The sequence below is a fragment of the Recurvomyces mirabilis genome, assembly GCF_035927965.1.
Source record: "Recurvomyces mirabilis strain CCFEE 5264 chromosome Unknown scaffold_28, whole genome shotgun sequence".
Lineage (NCBI taxonomy): Eukaryota > Fungi > Ascomycota > Dothideomycetes > Mycosphaerellales > Teratosphaeriaceae > Recurvomyces > Recurvomyces mirabilis.
In genome coordinates, this window is record NW_027041962.1 from 35,700 (window position 1) to 61,532 (window position 25,833).

The window sequence follows — 25,833 nt, forward strand, 5'->3', positions numbered from 1 at the left end:
GTGCAAGTCTCCATCGTTTTCACGCCGGGTGTCTTAAAGCCTGAGACGAAGCTCCCATCGATTTGAAGAAGGCAGACACGTTCTATTAGGCGTGCTGGTGGGACTTCGGGAAGCCACGATTTAGACGCCACCGATGCCGGCCACGTGAAGGGAGAAACATTATTGCCGTCTAACGCCCATAACTCCCGCGCCGACACCTCCGTCATCAGGCACATTGGCGTGACTCCGTCATCTTCCAAACCAACTTCTTCCCGCAGTTGGTGTATATGTAATACATCGCCAGCCATAGGACAAACGGAATTACAAGTCAGCAACACCACACATGCGGCAGACAAAACCGCTCGGGTCCAACGAATATGGTTGCCGGAGTAGGAGAAGCAGCGGCCACAGGGAGCCATGATGTTCCCTTATCAGGAAGAGGACAAACACAATCGAAGCCGCTGGGAGAGGCGCCAAAGGCATTGAAGGGTGTCAAGGTGGTGGAGAAGAGCACAGGATGGAATACCAAGAATCTGAGCAGTAGGATCATGGTGGATGCTGCTTGCGCCGCGACTGCAGGTGGTATGGTTGCGCCGTTGATTAGTATGATCGATAAGTGAGTAGAGTGCAGCAGTCTTGCTTGAACGCGATGTGCTAAGATTAAGCCCCAAGAGCTATCATCGAGAATGCATCCGGTAAACGCCAGATGATGGACTCGCTCAAAGCATCCTTCTCAACACTACTCTTCCGACCACATCGGTATCTTACTGGCAAACCCTTCCTTCTCATCCTCATGCTGTACAGTGGAACATATTTGACGGCCAACACACTCGATACGTACAAATCGACTGTCAAGAATAGACCAGCGTCGAAAACCACGAGTGGACCTTCCAAGTTCGCAGCCACAAGCGCCGCAAATTTAAGTCTCTGCCTATACAAAGACAGTCAATTCACGAAGATGTTCGGCACAGCCTCTGCTCGCCCAATACCGCCAGTTACATATGCGCTCTTCGCCATCCGCGATTCACTTACGATCTATGCTTCTTTCAATGTGCCACCGATGCTTGCGCCAACGTTGCCACTGTCTGAAGCGGCAGAGAAGTACATCAGTCGTGCGTCCGCAGCTCAATTCCTGGCTCCGGCGGCTGTGCAGCTCATAAGTACGCCTTTCCACTTACTTGGTTTGGATTTGTATAACCGCAACGGTGGGACACCTTTTAGCGACAGGCTGAAAAAGGTTAGACTGGACTGGATGAAGAGCAGTATTGCGCGTATGTGCCGCATTGTACCTGCTTTTGGATTTGGAGGGGTGGTTAATAATGGTATGAGGTCCAGGATCATGAAGGGGCTGGAATAATAAGCGTTCAGCCCTTCTGACCTGAGGATAAAGTCTGAGCCGGGGTAACATGCCGCCTCTTTTGCGCGACCGACTGAGACGCGCATGCCGCGATGACTCTTCTCGAGTTGGGTCTGATCGCGCGAGCGGCATGTGGGCTGGAATTGATTGATTGACACATTGCAGCATCACACCATCAGCGTCTACATAAGCGGGCATCATAGAGGGACGGATAGACTTGTTCATTGAGCGTGGCGAACATTAGAAGGCTATCTGCATGGTGTTGGTGCATGATAATGCAGCGTATTGTGCAAGACGCTGAGAAACATATCTCCTGCTCATTTTCACCTATTCATGATCGCATCCTTCCCCTCATATGCATTTATCAAAAGCAAATAGTTGCAGTAACGTGCCTGATTGCTCATGCGAGTCACTGACAGCCCGTCCAATCGAAATTGCTGCCGTTGCGAGCCGGATAGGCCTGGCAGTCTGGGGATGCATCTCCGGAACCCTAGTCATCGTAGTCGCCGTTAGCGACAGCTTTGTTAAGCCTCTTATGTTGCGCAAGAAGTCAAACATATACACATTTGAAATGGCTGATCCCCGCAGTAGGTATGCGCAGGCTCAGGCCCCGTAGCTGGTCTTAGATCGTGCATGACAGCCCGTCTATCATAGCGGTATCTGACCCGTCATACGACCAATCACTTGTCGACCAGTGCATCGCGAACAACGCGGCATGCCCACATGTCATGGTCAAGCATTCTGTCATACGGTTGATCTGACTTCACTCGTTACCAAGGTGTCGGAAGCCCGAGAATGTGGTTACGCGCGAAGCTTTTAGTTTGCGGCAAGTTTTGTGTTTTTGTGCTTCAATTGACTTCACTTCCTTCTACCTCACTCGATCTTACTCCGCTTCACTCCAAATACCTCATTCTATCTCACCCCTTCCACTCCAACTTACGCTTGATGTCCCCTGTGGACGTCCTGGTCGTGTGTCCAACTTTTTCCACGGCCCCGCATCGGTCTATCGTCCAAGGCCTCATTCAGCGGGTCTATCACCTCAGTACAGCTCAGCAGCTTATGCGTCAGAGGCCGTCGTTCTCCCTCCGCTCCGGACGTGCCAGTGTTCTCACGCAGGCTACGAAGGGTTCGCAGCTACGAAGCAGTCCTCTTTGTCGTGCCGGCCTACCGCTGTACTTTTGGAGTCGTCTACACGATCCGACGACACCCCGAGTCTAATGAGACACCACGGCTCGTCAAGCATTACCGCCGACGTGCGGATTCTTGCAAAGGCTTGCGTCCAACTGCTATCCAGCTGAATTCGATTTAGCCACACAAATATTTGACATGTCAGTACAAGTACAACTTACGCCGTATAGTATAGCTTCAGGCTCTCATCGCGAATCTGTCTTTGTGCTCCGGCTACGAGTTGGGTATAAGATGCAGCTGGCATTGCTGGTGACTGCCCATGGGGATGACCGACACAGGGCCAGAGCAAGACCGTTTCCAGGGTTCTGTGCAAATTGTTCTGGATATCTTCTCCAAGTGATGCGGAAGCTGAGAGTGGTAAGCTTCTGCCATGACTTTGCTGTTCCCACATTAATCTTACTTGGGTTCCAACTACCGACAAATAAATGTCGTCGATGATGCTGAATCTCGTCGAATCCAGCAGAATAAAGATATCCACGTAGCCGCGAGCCGGCTCGAGGGTCCCGATTACTTTGTCGCATAGTGGTGTCGTACCACTCGGTCCATAATCGCAAAGGCTCGGTGAGGTCCAACGAAAGTCGCCCACTGTGCGACTGGAACAGGAACTCCAGTTCAATCATCTGCAGCCAACCGCCTGGCTTTAGGAGTCTTTTCAAGTCCATCACATAGGAGGCCCATCGATCCGTATCAATGCCCTCCGACAGGAAACGACTGTTGATCAAGTCGAAGGACTCAGGCCTCAGACGATCCGCACTATGGTCGGCACTGAAGCGTGCGTTCAGGTTCCATCTCTTTTTGACGAACTCTTGAACTGTTTCCGCATCGCTATCATCATCGTCCTCGTCATCGTCGTCGTCGTCCTCCTCGGCACTATCGCCTAGATATAGGTCAACACCCGTGACCTGGGGACAATAAGTCATTAGTTGCTGGCGGACAATTCGACACAAATTTCAGAGTCTCACATACATCGCACTCATAAGCTCCGTACTGTTCGAGCAGATCATCGATCCAAGCTCCCTTCCCGTATCCACAGTCAAGCACGGCAGGCTCATCGACGCCTGGCGGTGGGAAGTGCTCTTGCGGAAGGACGACCCGATCACCGCATACCTCACGCAGAATACGATTCAATTCATCGAGTCTGTTTCCCTCAGCCTAGCGGATAGCTCAGCACCTGGCGCTCAGCAGGGATAAGGAGGTCTCGGGTTTGTGTGACATACCTCATCGACAGGTATGCAATAGACGTCGTTGAGGAGCGAGAACTGCGCAAAGGTGCGATTTCCACGGGACACTGTTCGATCGTCTCTTGGCTGTTGAACGGTCGACATTCTTCGTGCTCGTGCGAAATATTCGGAGGCTCAGCTTGGTGTCACTCCTGGCACGTCACTTTACGATGTGCAGCCACGTGGTATACATTGTGCTCCCGAACTGTGCCGGGCCTTATGTCCCTACCCGCCCAATGAATGTGACTAACTTATGGTCGAGCGCATTCACTATTTTCCAGGCAGTCCGAACCTATCGCAATAGTGTTCCATGGCCCAGCCACTAATGCAGCGTCTAAAGCTAATTCTCAAGCTGATCGTGCTATGCTAGATACGAGAACCGAGAACTTGGTCAAACACAAACTTATTGGTCAGACGACGAGCTTGCGAGGATGCTGGCAGCTGCTAGCTATTCGATCACAAGGGCATGCGTCTCAATGGCGTATCACTCCTTGGGTGCCTGGATAGCTTGCCCTGGAGAGATTCCCGGAACTCGGTCGTACTAGCAGATAGCAGATACGAGCGGACGATGTCCCAGGACTGACCTTCAATGGATGTGCTGTGTGGTGGGCTGGTCACGCCACGTACAGCTGCGAGTGTGACGCTTCACGACAAAGGTCTTACAGCCAGGTGACATCGGTTATCATACTCAATTATAAGGGTACGCGTGGCGCCAAAAGTGGCCCATTGAAGACGATCGGGCCGCAGCAGTGTGACAGTCTGTCATCTTTTAATCTACGGGCCGCAGGAACCCACTGATGAAGGCCGGAGCTGGAAGCGGTACGTACTTTCTTACCCATGCCTCCGGAAATGTGGTGTACTACTACGTCAGATCATTGGCTCGCTCGACTGCATCCGACGACTGCCTAGCGTGCGTAGGGCGAAGGGAAGCACGGATACGGGGGTTGCACAGCTTCGAGCCCATGACTTTGGGTCTAGGTTTGTTAAACCGAGCAATGCCGCCTCCTTCAATCGTCAACAGCTGTACGAGTCAGCAGCGAAAGCGCACTCCTCTGACCTCGGCGACTTATTCTGAAGACAACGATCAATTCTGGAAGAAATCAGAGCAGCCTGGCTACCTTGCCTCCTGCTAGCCTCCCTCCTAGGTGTCTGCTCGCGCAAGCCAAGGTCCGAGTGTGCTGGTCAATGAGACGCTTGGCCATGCACGACTGAATCAAGCTAGAAGGATTCGGTATACATGCTGTGATCTCACGGAATGAGTCCGCTGAAGACGTGGCCACCGCACGTCCGTATTCTAACCCACAGGAAACAAGCGCCCAAGATGAATGACGATAGTAGCTTGTGCGTTAGTCTTCCCGGCACTTTGCACTGTGCTCTGCTACACAATGTAGTATTGCCTCAGGTTAATGCTCGCAGCGGAGTCTAAGTGAATGAAGTCTACCATCAATGCTAGAGGAATTTGCATTGAGATCTATGGTACGACCTTGTGCTCACGGCGACAAGCGAACAGATCATATTCACGCGAGTATTGACAAAACCTGCAGGATGTTACCGGCAAGCTAAATCGCGTAAGCCGACCACAAGCGAACGTCTTGGAAAGTCATATGATGCGCTTCGATATGACACTATAAGAGTGAACAGCGTCATCCAAGATCAGTAGTGAAGCTGTTAGTCATGGCGCTACTGCGTGACTGCCCGAAACGGGAAGCTAGTTTATGCTTTTGGCACCAGCGGAGCAGAGTGAAAGTCTACTCACAGAGGACAGTCTGTATGTCGCACCTGGTAGCGGGTAGACCGCGTTGTCACGAATTGTATGAATGTTCGCGCTTCGAAGCCGGCGTTCGCATCCCCGAAGCGAATCTTGAGATGAGAAGCAAGTGTGTTCGCTGGCGGTAGGTGATGCTTTAGATCGTGAGGCGCTGGAGATATGCGCACATGACACGTAGAGATAGGCCTCTGCTGCATCAGGATCATGGACACCGTTCTGTTACTGGCGATGCAGGGTTCGGTCTACTCGCAGCTTGGACGACCGCCTGCAGGCTCGCGTGCTCGCTTACTATCACAGAGTCCGCAGAAGCTCTCGTCCTCGAGCGACCTCGCTGGGTGATAGCCCGAAGCATCTATGAGAGCGCCATCTTCGCCTTCGCCACCACCTTTCCACTCTCCACAAGCTCCTCCGTCCATGCCTAAACTCCACTTCAGGAATCTACCCAGCTTCGCCTGCATCGTCTCGATCCGCTCGATAGTCGTATTGTTGATCTTGTGGAGCTCCGTCAAAGGCTTCTGACCGCAGTCGGCCTCAAGACGTCGACGGAGCTCGCGTTTCTCTGGTGTCGCCCACCATTTCGCCCGATCTGTCTCGAGTGACTCGACAGCGGCCGCCAGCAGACGTAGAATCTCCAGCAGTGCTTCTGGGATGCTTTCGCGGTTGGTACTGGCTGCTTCGTTCTTGGCGTACTCGTCGTGAGATGCTTCGACTAGGAAGTTGATGTCCGTGATTTATGCCTCGAGTGGCTTTGGCCAACGTGCTTGCGCAGCGGCCAGCTTGATACCACAGATTTGACACATTCTGCTTGGGAGTGAACACGCTTCTGTGTGGTCGAGTCGCCAATATGTGCTAATGCTTCGAGGCGTCGAAGTCGACTTTCGAGGTCGATTACGAGGGCGAGATCCTCTTCTCCTGAAGTAACGGCCATTTGAAATACCACGGCTGCGGAGTCAGTCACTTACGAGGCACCTACTGCAGAAGAAGAACGGCCAATGACGGATTTCGTATGGTTGCGTCAGAGACCAAGACTGTAGTGGCGAGAGATAAAGTTGTGAACAAGAAGTGCTTGGACCTGCGCCTGCGGTAAGGCAGCACGCGCATATTCACTGTTTAGCCCTGACATACACTCGGTCTATCTAAACATTCACCTACGCTGGCTAGCACACCACTGCCCAAAGCGGCCTGGGCATTTCGCCTTTGTTCAGACTCGGTCGCCGTGTCTGCGGATCAAGTCTCAAGCCAACATATGCTTCACGCCGCGCCGGATTGCCGGTGGTGACGGACCAGGTCTGCAGGCCGTAATAAGCGGCAATGCTGTGGACGAGGTAACGACTGCAACATGAATCAGCGGATGTTCGAGGACGTTCAACAGTGGATCTCCCATACCCGAAAGCTGCACCATGATCATCAACCAGACTCTGGAAGATGAGCTTGTCTTTCTCCAGCGTCTCCTCGTCCTTTTCCCGCTGCCTCTCATCACTCATCACACCATTGCGACCAACGAACACAATCTCCTCGTCTTCACTATCAGGATCTATCAACCCTTCCTTCTCTAGCTCCGCTTGCTTGGCTTCCCACTGCTCGATGAAGCCTCTTACTTCCGCCTCAAGGTCCTGCAATAGACCCTTCGCGCCACGAGATTTCTTGAGCTTCGTGCGCAACTCACGCGTCACCTTCTGCACCTCGGCATCTTCTTTGCTCTGCGGTGCCCTGGCGGCTTCTGCTCGCTTTTGCCTTTCTCGTGCTGTGCGGGCGTATTCGGCGTCCCACAGTGGGGCAAGGAAGTACGGTACTGTCTGACGTGGGTGGGTAGGTTGGACTTCCCAATCGCTAGGGAGCGGCGGCTCTGCCCAGGGATTGGACAGCAGTCGATCGTTCTCCCATTTCTGCCTCCGTCTACTACCTTCTTTGCCCTTTAGTAGCGCATCTCGGCGATTCAAGCTGTCGCGTCTAACGGGCTGGCGCCGCTTGTATACTGTGTGGACAGCTTCAGCTCGAGAGCGAGGAAGTGGGTCCTGGTCGACGCTGTCGTCTAATGGTATATCGATCGTCACCGTCGCACCGCGTGGCGTTCGTGCTTTCGGCGTAGGCGATTCGATGGAGACGGCGCCGACAGCATCCGCAACTTGCGATACGGCCCAAGCCTCGACTCGCTCAATGGATGAAGGGGCCGCCACGCGTTCTGGCGTCTCGAGCTTGGTTTGGAGGCTCATGATGGATATCTGGATTCGAACAACTTGCGGGACTATGGATGCAACAGTCTATACAAGGACACAGCGATAGAAGAGTATGATGGTGAAAGATGCCTGGGACAAACACCTGATGGTCATAGTCACCATCTCGTATCGTCATCTGGAGGGGCCGTTTACGGGTCAGATTGAGATCTCCGGGAGCCAATCAGATCTCGTGCTGGCCACATGTTGGCGGATGTCTCTTCCGTCTCATCTTTGTGACTCGAGTCCCTGTCTCCAGAGTCATCTGTATAGGGATTGTTGGGAATGATGGCAAGACTCACACAGACGGCCACGCTCGCCCTCATACACGAGACCAAGTCACCTCGCGGCCTCGAGGAATTACAGCGTCTGCTTCATCTTCGACACTAAGCTATGCGGGTGACGGTGCATTATTACAGCATGCTATTGCTGGAAAGGAGGGCTTTCGACCTTTAAAACCCTCCCAGGCACCACTACCGATCGAAAATGCGGTCCTAGGCAGTATGCAAGGCACGACTACGGCGCGTGTGCACGTTTGGCCGGCCACTGATCCTTCTGTTATCTTGCCGTTCGTTCCGAGAAGATCGTCTCCACGTGGTTCCAACTTGGCAAGCAATTCGCTCGAGAGTCGAAAGTATAGGGTGCGCATCGTTTGTGTAGCGTATGCAGAAAGAGCTTTCGCAACCATGAATCGTGGTAAGCTGCGCAGTACTTATATGAGTGCCAAGTACCGCCAAGGTAAGCTTGTTCCCTCATTATTGTACGCGGCACACGACACTTGCAGTGCGAATTACTCGTCATTATGGCGTTCAGTTCAGATGACCAAGACTATGCGGGCGAGAAGAGGTTCGCCGGACGAGATGTCCAACCTGCTCCGGACAATGCTGTCGCCAATATTGACGACCCAGAGGCACCCTCCAAAGAAGTCTCGTCCAAACGGCAAAGTATCAGCGATCTGTTCACGATATTCTGCGCCGGATTTGCGCTCATCAGCGATGGCTACCAAAACAGCTTAATGACCATGACGAATGTTGTCCTCAAGGCCGAGTACGCGAAACAATACACCTCCAAGTGGAGCACCCAAGTCTCTAATGCTCTTCTTGTTGGCGAGATCTTTGGTCAGATCATCATTGGCTTGACGTGCGACTATCTTGGACGAAAGACTGCGATTATTGTTACGACGCTGATGATTGTCTTCGGCGGTATCCTGGCTACTGCTTCGAATGGCCATACCATCTACGGCATGTTCTGGATGTTGACTGTGGCTCGAGGCATTGTAGGTTTCGGGACGGGGGGTGAGTATCCTGCGTCATCAACTAGTGCTTCGGAAGCTGCGAACGAGAGCCGCTTGTCACAGCGTGGACCTATCTTCATCCTGGTCACGAACCTGCCATTGTCCTTCGGAGGTCCCTTGTCGGTCTCGATCTTCCTGATCGTTTTGTCGGCCGCTGGCCAAGCCAGGTTGTCCACGATATGGCGGGTCTGCTTTGGTATTGGTATCATCTTCCCATTTACCGTCTTCTACGTAAGTGATCCAAGGCATGTCGACCGCACGCGTTGCTGATCATACGTGAATAGTTCCGCTTGAAGATGCTTAACAGCAAGCTCTACCGCCGTGGAGCCATCAAACGTAGAGTACCATACCTACTTGTCTTACGCTACTACTGGAAGTCTTTGATTGGTACTTGTGGAGCATGGTTTTTGTACGACTTTGTAAGTTCAGAGCGGAGCTTTTTGCTTCACAGACAAGGGCTGATATCTGGGAATAGGTCACGTTCCCCAACGGTATCTTCTCTGGCCAGATTATCTCGTCCGTCGTCAACAAGCACGACAATATTCGATCCACCGCGGAATGGCAGCTTCTTCTGGGCACCCTCTCATTGCCAGGTGTGTTCATTGGCGCTCTTCTCTGCAACCGTCTTGGGCGAAAGAACACCATGATGCTCGGTTTCGCGGGCTATCTTGTCTTCGGCCTCGCCGTCGGCTGTTCTTATGATAAGGTCACCAAAATTGTACCGCTCTTCGTCATCCTGTACGGCTTGATGCAGTCGAGTGGCAATCTTGGACCTGGGGATATGCTTGGCCTGCTATCGTCCGAGTCTTACGCTACTGCTGTAAGAGGGACATGCTATGGTATCTCTGCTGCCCTTGGAAAGACTGGCGCAGCTGTTGGCACGCAAGCATTTACGCCAATACAAACCCATCTCGGCAAGCGGTGGACATTTATCATCGCTGCTATTTGCGGTGTGGCTGGTATCCTGGTCACCTTTTTCTTCGTGCCCAATATCAAGGGAGACGATCTGGCAAATGCAGACGAGAAATTTCGACTATACCTCGTCAGCAAAGGCTGGGATGGCGAGATGGGAGAGGACGATCTTAAAGCTCTCGCGGATCAGGGCATACCCGAGAGCGTTATGGAAGACGCGGAACGAGAAGGCAGCATTGCCAAAGCCATGTAGATGATCTGACATGAGATGGTCTGATTTCAACACTACGCCTTGTGCGCTCCACCACTCATTGCCTCCTCATACTCCAGATCTGGCTGAAACTCCCAGTACAGAGCCTCAGGGTCACTGGCCATCTCGAATGTATACTTCGCCGCCTCTTCAGGCACATAGACCTTCGGTATGCCATTTGCGGCAGCAGCGTCAACTAGAAGCTGGACTTCGCAGCTTCGCTCCATCAATGTGTACATGTAAGCGGCCTCGTCCACCGTCGAACCAACCGTGAGTAGACCATGGTTCCGTAGAATCATGCCTTTGCCGCATGGTCCGAGCGCTGCAGCTAGTCGCTCACCTTCTTCAGCACTGAATACGACACCTCCGAACTCTTTGTATACTGCCTGAGCGGCGCCATAGAAGTAGGTAACATCTTGATTTAGCATCTCGAGAGGTCGTGCAAAAGCTGAGTAGGCTTTCCCTGCTGGACTATGGGTATGGCATGCAGCAGTCTCCAATCGTCAGCCGCAATCAATAGCTTCGAGGAATACCGGTGCGACTTACAACGTCAGGACGTGCTTTGTGGACGGCGCTGTGAATCAGGAAGCCCGCAGCATTAGCTGGCCGCGACATGTTTCCACCAATAGCTTTTCCATCATAGTCTACCAGTATCATATCATTCGCTTTGAGTAGTGCAAAATGTCGTCCGAGACTGAAGTGGCGAGACGTATGTCAGTTGCAGGTCTCGTCAAGACGAAAGTCGTACTGACGGGTTTGTCCAAAAAGCATGAGGATGTTCTGGATCTCGAACGCTGATGTGGCCGGACATGCCTTCTGTGTATCCTTTGCGAGCGAACACTCGGAAAGCAAGAGCCATATGCTCTAGCATCCACTCGCGATGACCTGCAAATGTGGGATGCTTCGGGATACCTTGATCACATTAATTTTGACATTCATGCTCTTATGGCTCGATCTGGTCTACCTGGCAACGAGACGCCTTGTGAGATCATCTCTAGCGCAGACTTCTGCTTGGGCTGAACTTCATTATTCTTCGTAGGTACAGATTTGGCCGTGATATGAGAGTCTGATTCGGTGTATGTCGACACCGCTGATGGAGCCATTTTTGATGGTGAAAACGAGGATAAAAACTTCGCAGTGAGTCAACAATGAGGTATTAGCAGCTGTTGGGTTTCAGCGTTCAGGAGATGTCAATGATGAAGTAGGGAAGAGCTTGATTTGTTGGTCGTCGAAGGGCGTCGTTTAACGAAGTCTTGGTATGGGGTTGACGACCGGGCCGGTCGAAATGTGGAGCTCATGCATGCTGCATCTTCACTATGTTCGTCAACACTCACGTAACGGTAACTCTGCCAGTATCTCCATCCTATGAGACATGAGGAGCGCAAGTGGGTGGTTGGCGACATACGTGCCTCGATGAGTTGCTCAAAGCACAATTCGACTCGTCCAATCTGCATATCAATCCCGTGCCGAATAGACAACTGACATACTCAACACTCATCGAACCCAGAAGATGGTAGGCAAATTCGTGTGACAGCCATCATGCTACGCTGACTGCTCAGAACATCGTCGAAGCCAGCATTGGCGACCTGCAGCATGCCTTGACGACGGGGTCGGTAACCAGCGTCGAGCTTGTAACAAAGTATCTACAGCGCATCGTCACATATGACACTCGCGGACCTTGCCTCAACTCGATAGTACTATTCAACCCCAGAGTCTACGATGAAGCCGCTGCCTCTGACGCCAGACGCATGTCTGGGCAGGTCGTTGGCCCGCTCGATGGCATACCTTACACGCTCAAGGACAGCATGATGTATGTAGGCATGACTTGTGCTACTGGCTCGCCTGCTTTCAAGGATCTCCAAGCAAGTCGAGACTCCTTCGTCGGCCAGCAACTTCGCAAGGCAGGAGCGGTGCTTATCGGGAAGACCAACACGCCACCCATGATGGCTTCCGGCATGCATCGTGGGCTCTTCGGTCGGGCAGAAAGTCCATATAACCTCGACTACCTTACCGCTGCTTTTTCATCCGGATCATCGAACGGTTCCGCAACTTCGACGGCTGCCAGCTTTGCAGCGTTCGGACTTGGATCGGAGACAGTGTCTTCGGGCAGATCCCCTGCATCGAACAATGGCCTTGTTGCATACACGCCGTCGCGGACAGTGATCTCGCCGCGTGGCATCTGGCCTCTATATCCGACCTGCGATGTTGTGGTCCCCCATACACGGACGGTCGCAGATATGCTCGCGGTATTAGATGTTCTGACAACAGAAGATGCCATCACTGAAGGCGACTTCTGGCGTCAGCAGAAATTTGTCGATGTGCCAAGAGTGGATCGGCCGCAGTCATGGTCTACGCTCAAAGAGGGTTCTACAAATTCATTGCAAGGCAAACGCGTCGCAGTCCCGGCCATGTACATCGGCGGAAAGATTGCAAATGCCAAACCAGTAACGACGTCCCCTGAGGTACTGGAGCTGTGGAAGCAAGCTCGTCTTGACTTGGAAGCATTGGGTGCCACAGTGATCGAAACAGACTTCCCTCTAGTTACAAAGTACGAAGATGACTCGGCTTCAGGACACGCAAACAATGTGGAAGGATTCAAGCCCGGCTGGAACAGTGTGGAACGCGGCGAGCTTGTAGCATATCTTTGGGATGACTTCTTGAAAGCGAACGGCGATCCTGGTTGTCCTGATCTCAGTTCTGTTGATGGCAGCCAAATGTTCCCAGCTCGTCCCGAAGGCTACCTTCCGGATCGTTGGCTAGAGACAAAGAACTTCATTCACTATCCTTCCCTGGTAGAGCTGGCACGGAAGCGTCATGGCAAGTCGATATGGAGCATCGATGGTATCGCTGAGGCGCTTCCAGCTCTCGAGGCGGGACGCAAGCGTGACCTCGAGGACTGGATGGATGCCAACGGTATCGATCTTGTTGTCTTCCCAGCGAATGGTGATGTTGGTAAGGCTGATCTGGAGAGCAACGGAGAGAGTGCAAGGCATGCGCTCCAGAACGGTGTCAAGTACAGCAATGGCAATCGTGCTATCCGACACTTCGGCGTGCCGACCGTGTCCGTCACGATGGGTCTCCTGAGCAAGTCTTGTATGCCGGTCAATCTTACATTCGCGGGAAAGCATGGCCAGGATAGTGATCTGCTTCGTTATGCGTACGCGTTCGAGCAGCGAACCAAGCGGAGAATAATGCCTCCTGTAACACCAGCCTTGACGTCGGACCATCTCGATCTCGGCCGGAAGGAAATGAATCCCAGCTCGCATCGTCCGCAGCTTAGCCTGTCCATGGTCGCTGCCCGACGAAGCGAGCCTGAAAAGGCCAGCGTATCAGGGGAAGTGCAAGGTCAGCTCGATGACGATGATCTAGTACACGTGTCCCTGTACGTAAAGCATGCTGACAAGGATATGAGCCTTCCGTCGGTAGAGCTTGATGGTGTGAAAGGTCGCTGGAATGTCGACGTGGACATAGTGGAGTTCATGCCATCTCGGCCAATGTATGGTGGGTATGGTGAAGGTGTCGAAAAAGTCGTCATCGTTGTCATGGCGAAGAGCAAAGCAGGAATTGCAGGCAAGTTGATGCTGCTCGAATGAGGTGCAGCAGTGATAGCACGACAGACACCGAAAGCGATCTGGCACAGGTGTGGGATGGAGATGATAGAGTACTTCAACAAGCAACGGTAATTGAGGCAGCACTTGCGCTCATCTATTGTACTTCGAACCATAACCACGTATCTATCGTTACAATTCTGAAAAGTAAGCCTAAGGCTTATACAAGAAATCCCAAAACTAGCAGGGGTATAGAAGTCGAAACAGATCTTTTTACGATGAAGGGCCAACATTGATGCCGGGGCCAACAAGGTTGACAACAGGGTTGAAGTTCTGGTAGGTGCAGTAGCCTTGTACCACTTGCGAGCTCTTGCCGGACTGGACGGCTTGGCCGTTGCGCATGATGGCAACTTCGGGTGTGACACCGTTGCCAAGATCAGATGGGAAAGGAACCATACCGGTGGCGGGCCCGTTGTTGTCGGCCTCGAAGGTCCAGTACTGGTTGCTGCCAACAGACATGGAGATTGTAGACTTCTCCTTCACAAGAGCCCATGCGAAGACGGCATCGTCAGGGTATTGAGCATTGCGCACAGCCGTGGAGGAGCCGCCGGAGCAGGTAGCACCCTTCGGATGAATGCGATGCCAGAAGACAACCTGGTCCATCGTGATGGCAGGTGGCGAGCCGTTCTTCCACCACGAGATGTAGTACTTGGCGATGATACGCCATGGTGCGTGGTTCTGGCCCCAGACGTATGTACCCATGTCTCCGAGCACCACGTAGTCCTTAGCAGAGGTATCTTGCTGGTTGGGCAGATCGCGCAGGTAGTGCGACTCGCAGAAGTCGTTCCAAGTCAGAAGTTCAATGATGTCTGGCTTGACATCATCACCAGTGAGCTGCTTGAAGCGATCGTCGAAGAGGGTATCGCTGTAGGCAACCCACGTATCAAGCGGGTTGCCGTTGTTCAGATCCTTGTACTGCCAAGGTGAGACACCTGAGACATGTATTAGCCCAATCTCCGCTGCTCTGGACTTTCTCGCTTCGACTCACTCATGATGTACGGTCCGGTCTTGCCTTTAGACTTTAGCGCAGACTGGAAAGCCTGGTCCGGAGTGGCAGTGATGTTGTTGCCAGTGTTCAACGGCCAAGCCTGCCAGTCGAAGTATCCATCAATGGACGAATAGTCGTTCATCAACTTATTGGCAGCACCCGTGGCATCGTCCTGGGCAGCTAGAGAGTACGTTGTAAGGGCGGGCGCGAGTGTAATTGCGTTAGATCCGGACAGACTGCTTTTGAGGCCGGCGAAGAAGTCATTGCCATACTGCTGGACTTGGTCGCCACCATAGGTAGACACCAAGATGTTGCTGTTCCAGCGGTAGGTTGCCGAGTTGCCAGCGTACTTCGAAATCATCTCGCCCATGAAAGTCTGATTCCAGTAGATGTTGCACGTGCTGTAGCTCATGTCGAAAGAGTACATGAGCTTGAAGTTCATGGCGGCGGCAGCAGTGAATGCATCATCAATGCGGTCCACTGTCCAGCCAAGACCACCCTGGCAGTCCGGTGGAATCCAGTTGAGCGCAAACCCGTCAATACCGATCTGTTGCGCAGAAGCGATATCTGTCTTCCATTGGCCGACATCGTATGCGTAGGCATTCTGAACCATGAAATGCGCGAACACGTCGGCGGCGGAGGCAGCTCGGACGACAAGCGCCGCCGCGGCAGCTACGTTAAGAGTAAACATGATGATATTGTGATGTGCTGTATGTTGATTCCTGATGGCGTTGAGCTGAAGGCTGAAGGTTGACCGGTAAATGAGTGTAGTTTCGAATCTGAGAATGAGTGTTGTGAAGGAATGGACTGCTCTTCAGAGCATAGAAAATGAATGTTAGTGAGGCAACCAGGCCCAACCTTCCAGAGGCGCGAGTATCGCCGTGAACGATGGTGTGAGTGCGTGAGGTCCAGGTGGTAGGAAGACAAGACAGAAGAACCAGCGGAAGAGGCAGAAGTAAAGGTACCAGTGGTATCCACACGAGTCACGCTCGGGTCGCCAACCAACAGACCGGGGTGGCCAGCCCTGTTCATCATCACGCTGGTGCTGTTACAAAACGGTCTTTGTTATCTTCCACAAAGATAACTCTAATACTGCGTGGAGGCGCAAAACTGGTTTCTCGGCTGATAGTTTCCTTGTCAAGCCTCTTTGTTTCTAGCGACGCGTTGGCGTACGAGAGCAGTTCGAGGAAGCTGTGGGCCTGTCGTTCACGGGGCTTCATCATCAACATCATGCCTGGATCACGCCTTGATGAATCGAGGGTAATACTCATTGAGATGTAAATTAGACACTTCCGTCCGCCACGATAATCACCGATTAGGCCCATCTAAGCATCCTCCAGGAGTAGAATGCCCTCCAATATCCCACGCCCCACCCGTCCTGCCTCCTTGTGTTCCCTAAGATCCGCATACCAAAATTGCACGGGATTCAGAGCGGCGAGACTGCATGAATCTCCGCCACACCATGCTGAAGAGAGTTGAGATCAGGGGCAAGACATGCAGCGGTCCGTCCCTTCGGCGGCTGCAAGGACGCGGATCCTGGCTGGACAGCAAGTAGCGCGGTTTCAGCTAAACGCCTTATACAAACATAAATCGGCGGCTCGGTGCAACCAAGAAATGAGCTCCACGAGTGAGACCGCCCAGGTCGTAGCTGCATCGACATGTGATTGCTGCAGACTCGCACAAAGGCGCATCCGCCAGTCTTCACGAGTGCAGCAAGCATCGCACCTTGCATGCCATGTGCAAAAAGTGTGTTACGAGTGACACTTTTGTACTAATGTTCAAAGTCTATCTTTCAGAATCTATTGTCGGACGTGAAGAGCAGGAGGGCTAGACTGTGCCGAGCCCACAGCCCCAGCAGACCCACCGTAGTCTGCATGGCAAGGATTTCCATCGCCAGCCGATCCTCACGAAGAGGACCTCTCCAAACCAGCCACAGATTGAGTATCGTAAAATTGCTGGTTTCAGTCACCCGGCTCTTGTCATCGACAGCCACACGCACGATGTTGGCCTTGTCCAGTAGCTTCAGTATTTCCCCGACGACCGGTCTCAACGGCTTGTCTTCGGTAAATGTCGCGACTGAAGGTTCTAGTAGTCCTGTCCTTGCGTTGAATCTTGGCAGGCGATGCCTTGGACAGGGTACAATCTTGAATAGCTGTGGCGCGGAGTAGATGAAGTTGAAGATTTGCGGGATGAACAGCAAGAGTAAAGTCTTGCTGAAATGCCCAAGTATTCCGACGACTGCAAAAACCATGCCAGCGAAGTAACAGTAAGTGTCTCCGACGAAGACTTTGGCTGGGAACCAATTGTGCCGAAAGAGTGCCAATGAGACACCAACGAACGGCAGCAAAAGATAGATGCTGAAGAGATGTGAGTCTGCCGCAGGATGCGGCTGGTGCACTGTTGGTGAAAGGTATAACACATCGTTCAGTAAGATCAGGCATGCTATGACGATCGATTGTCCGACTTCGATGCCGTTGACTCCAGCAAGAATGTTGATGCAGTTCGGACAGAAGATCGAGACAGCGCCCATGTAGAGGTAGTATAGGCCACCGAGATCGATCAACTCTCCCACTCCTAGATATTGACGTAAAGGTACCGGCACACTGACATGCGTTACGCCAAAGTCGACGAAATAGAGTGCCAGCATTGGAAGTGCTGCAAAAGCCGGGATGAAGAACTTGTGTCGCCATCGCATGTCGAACAGATCGTCCAGGATACCCAGGATCGTGATGGATGCAAGCGTTGCATACGCGAAGCCATATGAAGCCAGCTACAATTCGTGTCAGTACAGTATGTGTGGCTATCGTTGTCATCTAGCATACCTTCTCAAGTGGGAAGCGATGCAGGAATCGACCATTATCAACGCTGCCCTCCTCCAGTATGCGCTGCTTGTCACCATTCCCAGATGTAGATTCAACGATATGTTGCTTGAAAGCAAAAGGCAAGAAGCTCACGAGCACTAGTAGATACACAAGTGCGCATATCAGGCCCATGCACTCTGGTCTGCTAGGTGATCAGCTCATATCGTTGACATCTCCTTTGCATAACAACCCACATCTCTACAGCATTCTTCTTCGATAGATCGCGACCCTTGAAGCCTCGCTTCATGAATACATCGCCACTCCATCGTATGAGCGCATACGCGAATGCAAATGCAATCCCGCTAACGGCCAATGAGGCGAACAGGGGCTCGCCATCATTCTGCCAGGTGTTGACGAGGACTGCAAGACAAGCTACTGCAAGAAAACCGAGTGAGTATCCCTCGGTACGGCTCAGCTCTTGCATTCTTGCGTTCCGCACTTATGACCCGCAGGCAAAATATGAATGCATTGGGTAGACAAGTGTCCAATTGTGGATGGAGAAGTAAGGTTGATAAGGATCAGCCACGAACTAACGCACGGTGCAGCTCACACGTCAGATCTGGGGACTGTATGTGCACGTCCATCGTCAAGATCATGGATGCGTGCCTATGTCAAACGAATAAACACCATCGGTCGCAGTCCAGAAGATATGGGATAGTATCGCTCATGCTACGCTATAAAACAAGGCAGATTCTGGAAAACGGTATGGTAGCGACCATAGCATGACCATGACGCTCTTGTTTCTCCCAGGCCATATTCCAACCTGCCATGGCGGAACATAATGGTTTCCACCGTCTATCACATGGCCATAACGATCTAGTGCTTGCAACTGCCTTTAACCTGTATGGAACTCGCATGGCCACAGCCTCTTCGGACCACCGCGTCAAAGTCTGGGACTTGCACGAAGCCACAACTCAATGGATCGTGACCGATGTCTGGACAGCTCACGACGCCGAAGTCACGGACGTGAGATGGAACGGTCCCTACGTAGGTGAACACATAAGCACCATTGGCGAAGATGGCCTACTGCGTCTGTGGGAAGAGGATCTCACACAAGCTCCTGGGTCTGGAAGGAGGTTCAAGAAAGTCTTCGAGCTGGTTTCCCCGACGGGCGTACCATTCATGTCCCTGGACCTCAAAAACATTGGAACCGAGACTTATCTGGCGGCCGCCACGCGAGATGGCTATCTGATTGTCTGTGAACCTGAAGACCACGATGACCTCTCTGCTTGGAAAGTGCTTTGGTCAGAATACCTCTGCATGACACCTTCACGCGCAGAGGAGACTGGCTTCAGACTAAGCTGGCATAAAGAGAAGCTGCCAGCCTGGCCCGCAATCCTCGCCGGTCTGGATCGCAAGAGTCTGAGTCTTGCGGTGGCGGTGGGGAACGTTGTCAAGATCTTCCGTTCCGACCACGACCGCAAGCTCTACACTGCTGCTGTGCTAGAAGGCGCGAAAGATCTGGTACGAGACGTCAGTTGGGCGAACGGCAGCTGTCGTGGTCACGACCTCATAACTTCCGCTAGCAGAGACGGCTGCATAAGGATCCATGAACTGCATACGCCTGGGGCCGTATCGCTGCCGAAGTCCGCCACTATCACGTCCGTGGCGAGCCGCCAGGAAGCAGGTGTTCGCACACCGACGACGAAAGCCACCACTACCTCTGGCATCGGTGCAGGACTCGCAGGAGCAAGAAATAAGCGGAAGGATGTCACTGCCCAGCCTGCTGGAGTGGTGAAGCAAGAAGCCAAGCTCGTTGCAGAACTGTCAACGCATAGCGGAGCACCCTGGCGTGTGAACTGGTCTCCAATGGGCGATCTACTGATTTCGAGCGGTGATGACGGGATGGTGAAAGTATGGAAGAAGGCTATGGATGGGAAGTGGTTGGAAGCTGTAGAGATAGACGCACTAAGGGATATCTGATCCCATCCAAGCGAGTTCACCTAATCAAGACGAGCGGGATCTCATTACCCGGCTGAAATGTTGACACCGTGTACGTAAATGGAGAAGTGCTGACACGGCCATGATTTCATGCTCTACCTGACAATTTTCCTATTCCAAGGATGTGCTTACAAGCAAACACATTACAACGCCTCGCTAAACCCTGATCAACTTACACACACCTCTCCATTGTTCCTGTTCTGCCCCCACCAAAGCCTCCTACGTACGCACGCGACCCGTATCACCTTCCCCCAAGCACACCCAAAACCTCCTCCGCCTCCCTCCTCTTCTGCTCCAGCAGATCCTTTCCCCGAACAAGACTAGTAAGGCAAGAAACCACAACCTCCACATTCTCCTCACTCCCCAATACCATCCTCTCCCCCTTCCTCTCGCTCTCCCTCACCCACACAGCGCAAACAAACACCATATCCCCCGCCACAACCCTCCTCTTCGTGCCAACAAACGGATGATCGCCAGAGAAATAAATGCTCTCCAAAGCCGGAAGCAACATCTCACACGGCACGCCCACACCGAGCAGAACATCCACAGCCCAGTGCATTGGAGGCGAATGCTCCTGCGGCTCAATCGCAAAGCGCTCCAACATCGTCAAGATCTTCGAGACAGGAAATGTAGCCTCCGCAAGGTCGAGACGACGACCCATCTCAATAACCTTCGATCCAACCCTCTCCCACGGCAAAGGCCCACCCGAAGGCGCAGAAGCGACAGCGCGATCCCGTTCAGACCGAATCAGTTGTTCCCAGTTCGAGTCCACATCCCCCGGATTCCTATGATCCGCGACATGGAAGATGAGGAGATTGATATCATAGTAACCCGCCTGATCAGCGAACTGATGGAAAAGGTCCGTTACGCTTAGAATCCCTTCCCCTCGCTCCAAGCTTTCGAGGACGGCCTGGCGGCGTTCACCCTGTAGCCGGGAATCGGCTTTCATGCGCTGCAGGATATCGTCTTGGATGTTGGCTACGTCGAGAAGATCCGAGATCTCACGCAAGAGTTGTTGTTTGCTCTGCCGACTATCCATCAATGCTGACGAGCGCGTGGAAGCGTTCGTGCGGGCGCGGCTGAGATAGCCTATTCGCTCTTCTAACGTAAGGTCGAAGTAGCCCTTGGCGAGATCTAGTTGCGTGGCGGCGGCTTGCAGGTAGTCGTTGTGATGGGCGTAGTAGTGCCAGAGCAGATCGGCATGCTCTCGATCGTCCTGGCTCTTTCGTTTGAGGTAGTCGATGACGTGTTGCGTGTCGATGTTGAGGAGGCGGTTTGATTGGCCGTTGGAGACGTACCAGTCGTATAAACACGTCTGGAAGACAGAGTCGTCCGAGCTGTTCACCACGTCGTACGCCTCGCTTCGCCGTCTCGCAGCCAGATTATGCTGTCCTTCCGCATCCGCCGGCACGTTCGCAGTCTGCTGATCCAGTATCTTGATTGTCTCGAAGATGAGCTGATAGCATGCCTCCCTTTTGTCGAAGTCAGCCTTCCGCGCATCTCCATCATTCGAACCATCCCGCAACCAAGCCAATGCTCTCTTCGCTCGGTCCCGCTCCTGCGCGACAATAAGACAAAGCTGGATAGCACCAGCATAAAACGACATCTGGATATACTGCTGCACAGCCCACTGCAAATGCTCCCCACTCAGATTTGCAGCGACCTTCTGGAACAGCCTCTGACTCTCATTCAGCAGCACTCGGCCCGTCTCGCTCTGCCCACCAGCCTCCGAAGCACGCTTGACTTGCTCTTGAGCCTTGAAAATGATGACATCCTCCGCACTACAGAAGGAGCCGCAGCGTCGGCGCAAAGCCTCCGCAACAGTATCAACGTTACTACCATTGGCAATATTGCGGTTGACAATAGCTTTCACCAGCTCCTTCGCCAGCTCACGGCCCGAGGCGAAGACGAAGAGTTGCTCGAACGTGAGTTCCATAGCCTTTCTCCTGCTCTCCTCGGACAGTGCGGCCAGAATATCCTCCAGCCGCTCGTCGAAAAGGACGAGAGTGAAGGAGATACCTTCGACGATACTGCTGATGAGCTGCACGAGGCTGTTCATGGCTCGATGTTCGCCATGAAGTGCGATCTCTTCTTGTCTCGAGCCAGGACGACCCATGGCTTGCGGTCCAGCCAGACCTTCGATGAGCGATCGATTGCGTGCTAGGAGCTCGGACAAGGTGTTGAGTTCACGCTGTATACTTCTCAGCTTGTCCAGCGCGATGGTAGAAACCAACTGAGGTGGCTGCCCAGGTTTGATTGCCTGAACAATGACCCTCGCGGGCCAAAGCGAACGCACGAGTCGCGAGATATACAGTGCCAGGCCTTCATGTCTCGGACTCGGTCGTACACTATCAATGGGCTCTGCATTGCGGTCGACGACAGCATTAGAATTATACTCTGCTTTCCCACCATGGTCAATGAAAGCCTTCCGCGCAGCCTCAATAACGTCGGCATCCGTCACAGCGGTGACTCGCGACTCGGACGTGACGTCCATACCCTGCCCGCATGCAACGGCTAGGGCGGTCGCAGCCGTCTCGCCGCGGCCATAAGCTCGCACGAAACGCTTGATATCGCCATCTCGACCCTCGTCGTCTGTTGAGGCATATCGCATCATGCTAGCGAAAATGTCGACGAGTCGTCGCCGTCGGATCGTCTGTACACCATCTGCCGTCATAACAGCGATCTCTGCCGAAGACTTGTCGAATTGCGTTGCTAGCTCGTTGCCGAAGCCCAGGGGCGAATTCGTGGCGGCGAAGGTAGGTGTGACGACTGAAATCATAGAGTGAGGTGATGGAAGGTCGATCCACTGTCCGAACTCCACGAATCGTGAGCTAAGTGCTGAAGTGTCCTGTGGATTCTTGAGGCGTGCGAAGTCGGGCGCAGCGCAGAAGACACGTTCTCGTCGTGATTGGTTCGGATCTTGCTGCTGGAAGGCTAGAAAGTAGCCAGGTGGTAACCGATGTGCTGCTTGTGTTGGGCAGAGCATCTTTGACGAAGTGTCAATAGTGCCTTGTGGGCCACTATAGGGCTGCACAGCGGTCGAGCTGGAGGCCGCTTGCTGCTGTGACGGGGGTGCGTTCGGATCTCTGGGCGGGAAGCGGATGTGTAGAATCTGCATACTGCTCGGTGCATTTTGTGCATCGGCCTGTCCGCCATAGCCACGAGTAGCTGACAAGTACAACCTGCAGCCAGTGTTTGTAGTGGCCATCACACTCAGCTTCGACGCCTCGGTCGCTGGGATGGTGCTCAAATCGACTATCCGCACATCTTGCGAGTATAGCAGATCCGTCCGTCCAGTAAAGTGTCCAGTATTCTGCAGCAAGCTAGCCAGCGGTCTCGAAAGCGCATGCTTAACACGCTCCTGGACCAGCCAAACCTTGATCTCGCTGTTGTCGCTAAGGGTGTAGAGAAGATCGCGGGTATCGTCAAGCACCAATCTCCTCAGAATTTTCTGTCTCGAGCTCGGTCCAAAGTACTGCCCGACCGTCTTGATGGGCGCAGGCACGAAATCGTAATTACTCCTCGTATGACAGATCCTTGCACACTTCCCTCTGAACCAGCCTTCCTCCTGTTGATACTGAAACTCGTAGATATCCTCACTCCCAGCATCGAGGAAGAAGATCCGGCCAGTCTTGGCTGAGGCCTCAATCTCGCGCACATTCAGGCCCTTGGTATGGATCGACATACGCGTGTTATAGAGTGCAACAGTCTTCGCACCGGTAGAGGTCACCTGAGTGGCCACACCGAGCAAAAGCATAGTATCACTCGTCGCAACCACGAGCAGATGGCTGATATCCTTGACAAAAACACCAGGCTTGGGCTTGATGAGCTTGACGGCCGTGATGGGATGGGTGTTCTCCTCGTAGCCTATCAGTTCTGGGTTTTGTACTGTGTAGTCCCATAGGTACAAGCAGTTGTCCATCACCGCCCAGCAATGGCTCAACCCCGGCATTACTCCCATCTGTAGGCCACCCACTGTCTGATTCGCCTGCTCGATGACGGCAGTGGGCAAGTCGTACATGCGCAACTTTTGAAAGGGAAGCCATGCTGGATTTATGGGCAGCTCATATTCTCCACTCATGCCCTGCGATACCAGGCTCTCGAGGTCAGGGAAGCGCTGCTCCTGTGCCAATGTCTCATTGACTGTCCGAGCCGCGCGCTCGATGGGCGAGATCTGGGGTGTGGTCGAGTGGCCGGCATTGGGATCCGCTGCCGCTGGGGCTTGGAAGTTTTGGCGCAGAGTCGCTGCTTGTGGAGCGAATATTGTGGGTGCTGGCGCTGGTGTGTTGATGAAGCCACCCGGGAGGGGTCGCTGTGGGGTCTGTGGCACCACGACAGCAGCCATGGTGTGTGTCTGTTGGGCGAGTCGTCTCCTTTGCGCTATGCAGCGGTGGTGGTGGTGGAGGAAGTGATATCTTGGTGCCAGAAGCGCATTACCAGTCACTCGCTATTAGCATGTGGTGAATGAGTGTGTTATCTGTACAAAGGGAAGGGCGGGACAGGATTTTCGTAAGAAGCCGGTGGCTGGCTTATTCTACATGTATTGTACGTGTCTGCGACAATAGCAGCACAAAAGTTCACTTCCAAGCTCTTGTCGGAGTCGCGTGGATCGCGTTCACATTCACGCACGGACCAGTATGGAGAAAGCTATACAGTGCACATTGGTAAGACTACTGAGCATTCACTCACACCCATTGCATCTCAACACCGCTGAAATGGCTTCCATCATGCCTCGCTCGCTCTTGCGCCTCTCCACCCGCCGTCCAGCCTACATCTGCGCCCACTGCCGCCACTATGCCACCCCATCGGACACGGCAACACCAGCACCAGCCCCAGCACTCCTCCTAAAACTCCGCTCCGACCTCAAAACAGCCATGCAGCAAAAAGACAAACCCCGCCTCAACGTCCTCCGTGGGGTCCTCGCCGAAGTCACAAACGCAGCAAAAACAAACAAACCAATACAATCCGATATGCAACTGCTCTCCCTCCTCCGCAAACGTGCCGCGGCAGCCAAGACAGCGAGTGCCGAGTTCAGTAGTGCAGGACGGCAGGATCTGGTAGAGACGGAGGAGCAGCAGGCGAGGATCATGGAGGACTATGCCGGTGGGGTGGAGGTAATGAGTGGGGAGGGATTGAGGGAGGCTGTGCAGAAGGTCGTTGAGGAGGTGAAGAGGGCGGCGGGGGGGAAGGCGACGAGTATGGGGGATGTGTTGAAGAGGCTCATCGGACCGGGTGGGACGCTGGATGGGAAGCCGGTGGAGAAGGTGGAGGTGTCGAGGTTGGTCAAGGAGATGATGGGAAAGGCTTCATGAGAAGAGGACGAGTAGCTTGGGGCAGCTTGCGACTGTTCACTTCACTCTCCCCTCATTGTCAAAGCTTAGTCCTTGAAACATTACGCCCGTGGCGAAAGATCGCGCAGACGGGTCACCACTCCAAGCGCTTCTAAGGCCGGTGTCTGCGTCACTTGGCCATCCTGTCGGACTACTACGGATCTCCCGATGTGACGATCTCTCTGGCCCAAGGCGTAAGAAACTCTGTCATGATCAAGACAGATTACATGGCGCACTGAGACGATCGAGCTACGAGTCCTATGGCAGGCCGTGGTTGACATGAAAAGCGGAGAGCACCGTTTCGTGAGCTTTGCGGCAATTTAACACATGGATTGCGAACATCGCTTTCCGCGAGATCGGGAAGGCAAGATTATACTGAGAGCGTCTGCAAGGACTTTCGGAAGATCGTTCGGTGGCGGTGTGGGGTTGCTGTTGTGTATAAGATGGATATTGAACAGAGCGAATAGATATCGCTCACTGCAGTCCGTCTACGAGCATCGCATGTCATGGAGAAAGAACGTCTGAGCACATCATTCTAACCATATCGTATCTCAATGCCTCTTGGGCTCCCAACGCTATGTCATGAGAACACGGGCAAATCATCAAAGCAATTGGCTTGTCCCCTTCCAAAATTCAATTGTTGCGATTACAACCTCACGCTTCTCACACAGCTTCAACTTACAAACAGCCACTTACCTGACCATCAGCCACAACATCTTCCAGAGCGCATAATGCATCATGGCTCCGAAGGCGAAGACGAAGAGGGTATGTCGCGCTCTTTAACCTTTGCCCCTAACCACGCTGATAACTTGACGTAGCCTGACCTTAATTTCCCAAAGCCAAGCCGTGTTGGCAGAGGTCACAAGACTGCGCGCAGGCCTTGGAAGTCATGCATCAGGAGTGAAGCAAACGTCTCCGTTCGAC

The 25,833-nt window shown here is 53.2% G+C and overlaps 12 protein-coding genes across 12 annotated transcripts; 5 read left to right on the forward strand and 7 right to left on the reverse strand.

Moving 5' to 3' along the window:
• Positions 1-356: 356 nt before the first annotated feature.
• Positions 357-1,336, forward strand: LTS14_008877 (uncharacterized protein; the record flags this gene model as incomplete). The annotated part of the gene is made up of 2 exons (XM_064841562.1): positions 357-595; positions 652-1,336. The coding sequence occupies 2 exons, from the start codon at positions 357-359 to the stop codon at positions 1,334-1,336; spliced, it is 924 nt and encodes a 307-aa protein (XP_064690725.1).
• A 1,373-nt stretch (positions 1,337-2,709) lies between these two features.
• LTS14_008878 (uncharacterized protein) lies at positions 2,710-3,849 on the reverse strand (the record flags this gene model as incomplete). Its single annotated transcript, XM_064841563.1, has 3 exons — positions 2,710-3,426; positions 3,491-3,676; positions 3,742-3,849. The coding sequence occupies 3 exons, from the start codon at positions 3,847-3,849 to the stop codon at positions 2,710-2,712; spliced, it is 1,011 nt and encodes a 336-aa protein (XP_064690726.1).
• Positions 3,850-5,754: 1,905 nt separating this feature from the next.
• LTS14_008879 (uncharacterized protein) lies at positions 5,755-6,312 on the reverse strand (the record flags this gene model as incomplete). Its single annotated transcript, XM_064841564.1, has 2 exons — positions 5,755-6,221; positions 6,270-6,312. The coding sequence occupies 2 exons, from the start codon at positions 6,310-6,312 to the stop codon at positions 5,755-5,757; spliced, it is 510 nt and encodes a 169-aa protein (XP_064690727.1).
• Positions 6,313-6,669: 357 nt separating this feature from the next.
• LTS14_008880 (uncharacterized protein) lies at positions 6,670-7,725 on the reverse strand (the record flags this gene model as incomplete). The annotated part of the gene is made up of 2 exons (XM_064841565.1): positions 6,670-6,844; positions 6,899-7,725. The coding sequence occupies 2 exons, from the start codon at positions 7,723-7,725 to the stop codon at positions 6,670-6,672; spliced, it is 1,002 nt and encodes a 333-aa protein (XP_064690728.1).
• Positions 7,726-8,527: 802 nt separating this feature from the next.
• On the forward strand, positions 8,528-10,184 carry GIT1 (Plasma membrane permease, mediates uptake of glycerophosphoinositol and glycerophosphocholine; the record flags this gene model as incomplete). Its single annotated transcript, XM_064841566.1, has 3 exons — positions 8,528-9,250; positions 9,304-9,438; positions 9,495-10,184. The coding sequence occupies 3 exons, from the start codon at positions 8,528-8,530 to the stop codon at positions 10,182-10,184; spliced, it is 1,548 nt and encodes a 515-aa protein (XP_064690729.1).
• Positions 10,185-10,216: 32 nt separating this feature from the next.
• On the reverse strand, positions 10,217-11,284 carry LTS14_008882 (uncharacterized protein; the record flags this gene model as incomplete). Its single annotated transcript, XM_064841567.1, has 4 exons — positions 10,217-10,675; positions 10,728-10,875; positions 10,934-11,093; positions 11,146-11,284. The coding sequence occupies 4 exons, from the start codon at positions 11,282-11,284 to the stop codon at positions 10,217-10,219; spliced, it is 906 nt and encodes a 301-aa protein (XP_064690730.1).
• A 407-nt stretch (positions 11,285-11,691) lies between these two features.
• On the forward strand, positions 11,692-13,774 carry LTS14_008883 (uncharacterized protein; the record flags this gene model as incomplete). The annotated part of the gene is made up of 2 exons (XM_064841568.1): positions 11,692-11,694; positions 11,741-13,774. 2 exons carry the CDS (start codon positions 11,692-11,694, stop codon positions 13,772-13,774), a joined length of 2,037 nt encoding a protein of 678 aa, XP_064690731.1.
• A 228-nt stretch (positions 13,775-14,002) lies between these two features.
• LTS14_008884 (uncharacterized protein) lies at positions 14,003-15,468 on the reverse strand (the record flags this gene model as incomplete). The annotated part of the gene is made up of 2 exons (XM_064841569.1): positions 14,003-14,721; positions 14,778-15,468. 2 exons carry the CDS (start codon positions 15,466-15,468, stop codon positions 14,003-14,005), a joined length of 1,410 nt encoding a protein of 469 aa, XP_064690732.1.
• A 1,101-nt stretch (positions 15,469-16,569) lies between these two features.
• ALG7 (tunicamycin resistance protein) lies at positions 16,570-17,770 on the reverse strand (the record flags this gene model as incomplete). Its single annotated transcript, XM_064841570.1, has 2 exons — positions 16,570-17,547; positions 17,600-17,770. The coding sequence occupies 2 exons, from the start codon at positions 17,768-17,770 to the stop codon at positions 16,570-16,572; spliced, it is 1,149 nt and encodes a 382-aa protein (XP_064690733.1).
• A 636-nt stretch (positions 17,771-18,406) lies between these two features.
• On the forward strand, positions 18,407-19,561 carry LTS14_008886 (uncharacterized protein; the record flags this gene model as incomplete). The annotated part of the gene is made up of 1 exon (XM_064841571.1): positions 18,407-19,561. One exon carries the CDS (start codon positions 18,407-18,409, stop codon positions 19,559-19,561), a length of 1,155 nt encoding a protein of 384 aa, XP_064690734.1.
• A 259-nt stretch (positions 19,562-19,820) lies between these two features.
• LTS14_008887 (uncharacterized protein) lies at positions 19,821-23,924 on the reverse strand (the record flags this gene model as incomplete). The annotated part of the gene is made up of 1 exon (XM_064841572.1): positions 19,821-23,924. One exon carries the CDS (start codon positions 23,922-23,924, stop codon positions 19,821-19,823), a length of 4,104 nt encoding a protein of 1,367 aa, XP_064690735.1.
• Positions 23,925-24,117: 193 nt separating this feature from the next.
• LTS14_008888 (uncharacterized protein) lies at positions 24,118-24,891 on the forward strand (the record flags this gene model as incomplete). Its single annotated transcript, XM_064841573.1, has 2 exons — positions 24,118-24,124; positions 24,347-24,891. The coding sequence occupies 2 exons, from the start codon at positions 24,118-24,120 to the stop codon at positions 24,889-24,891; spliced, it is 552 nt and encodes a 183-aa protein (XP_064690736.1).
• Positions 24,892-25,833: the final 942 nt, after the last annotated feature.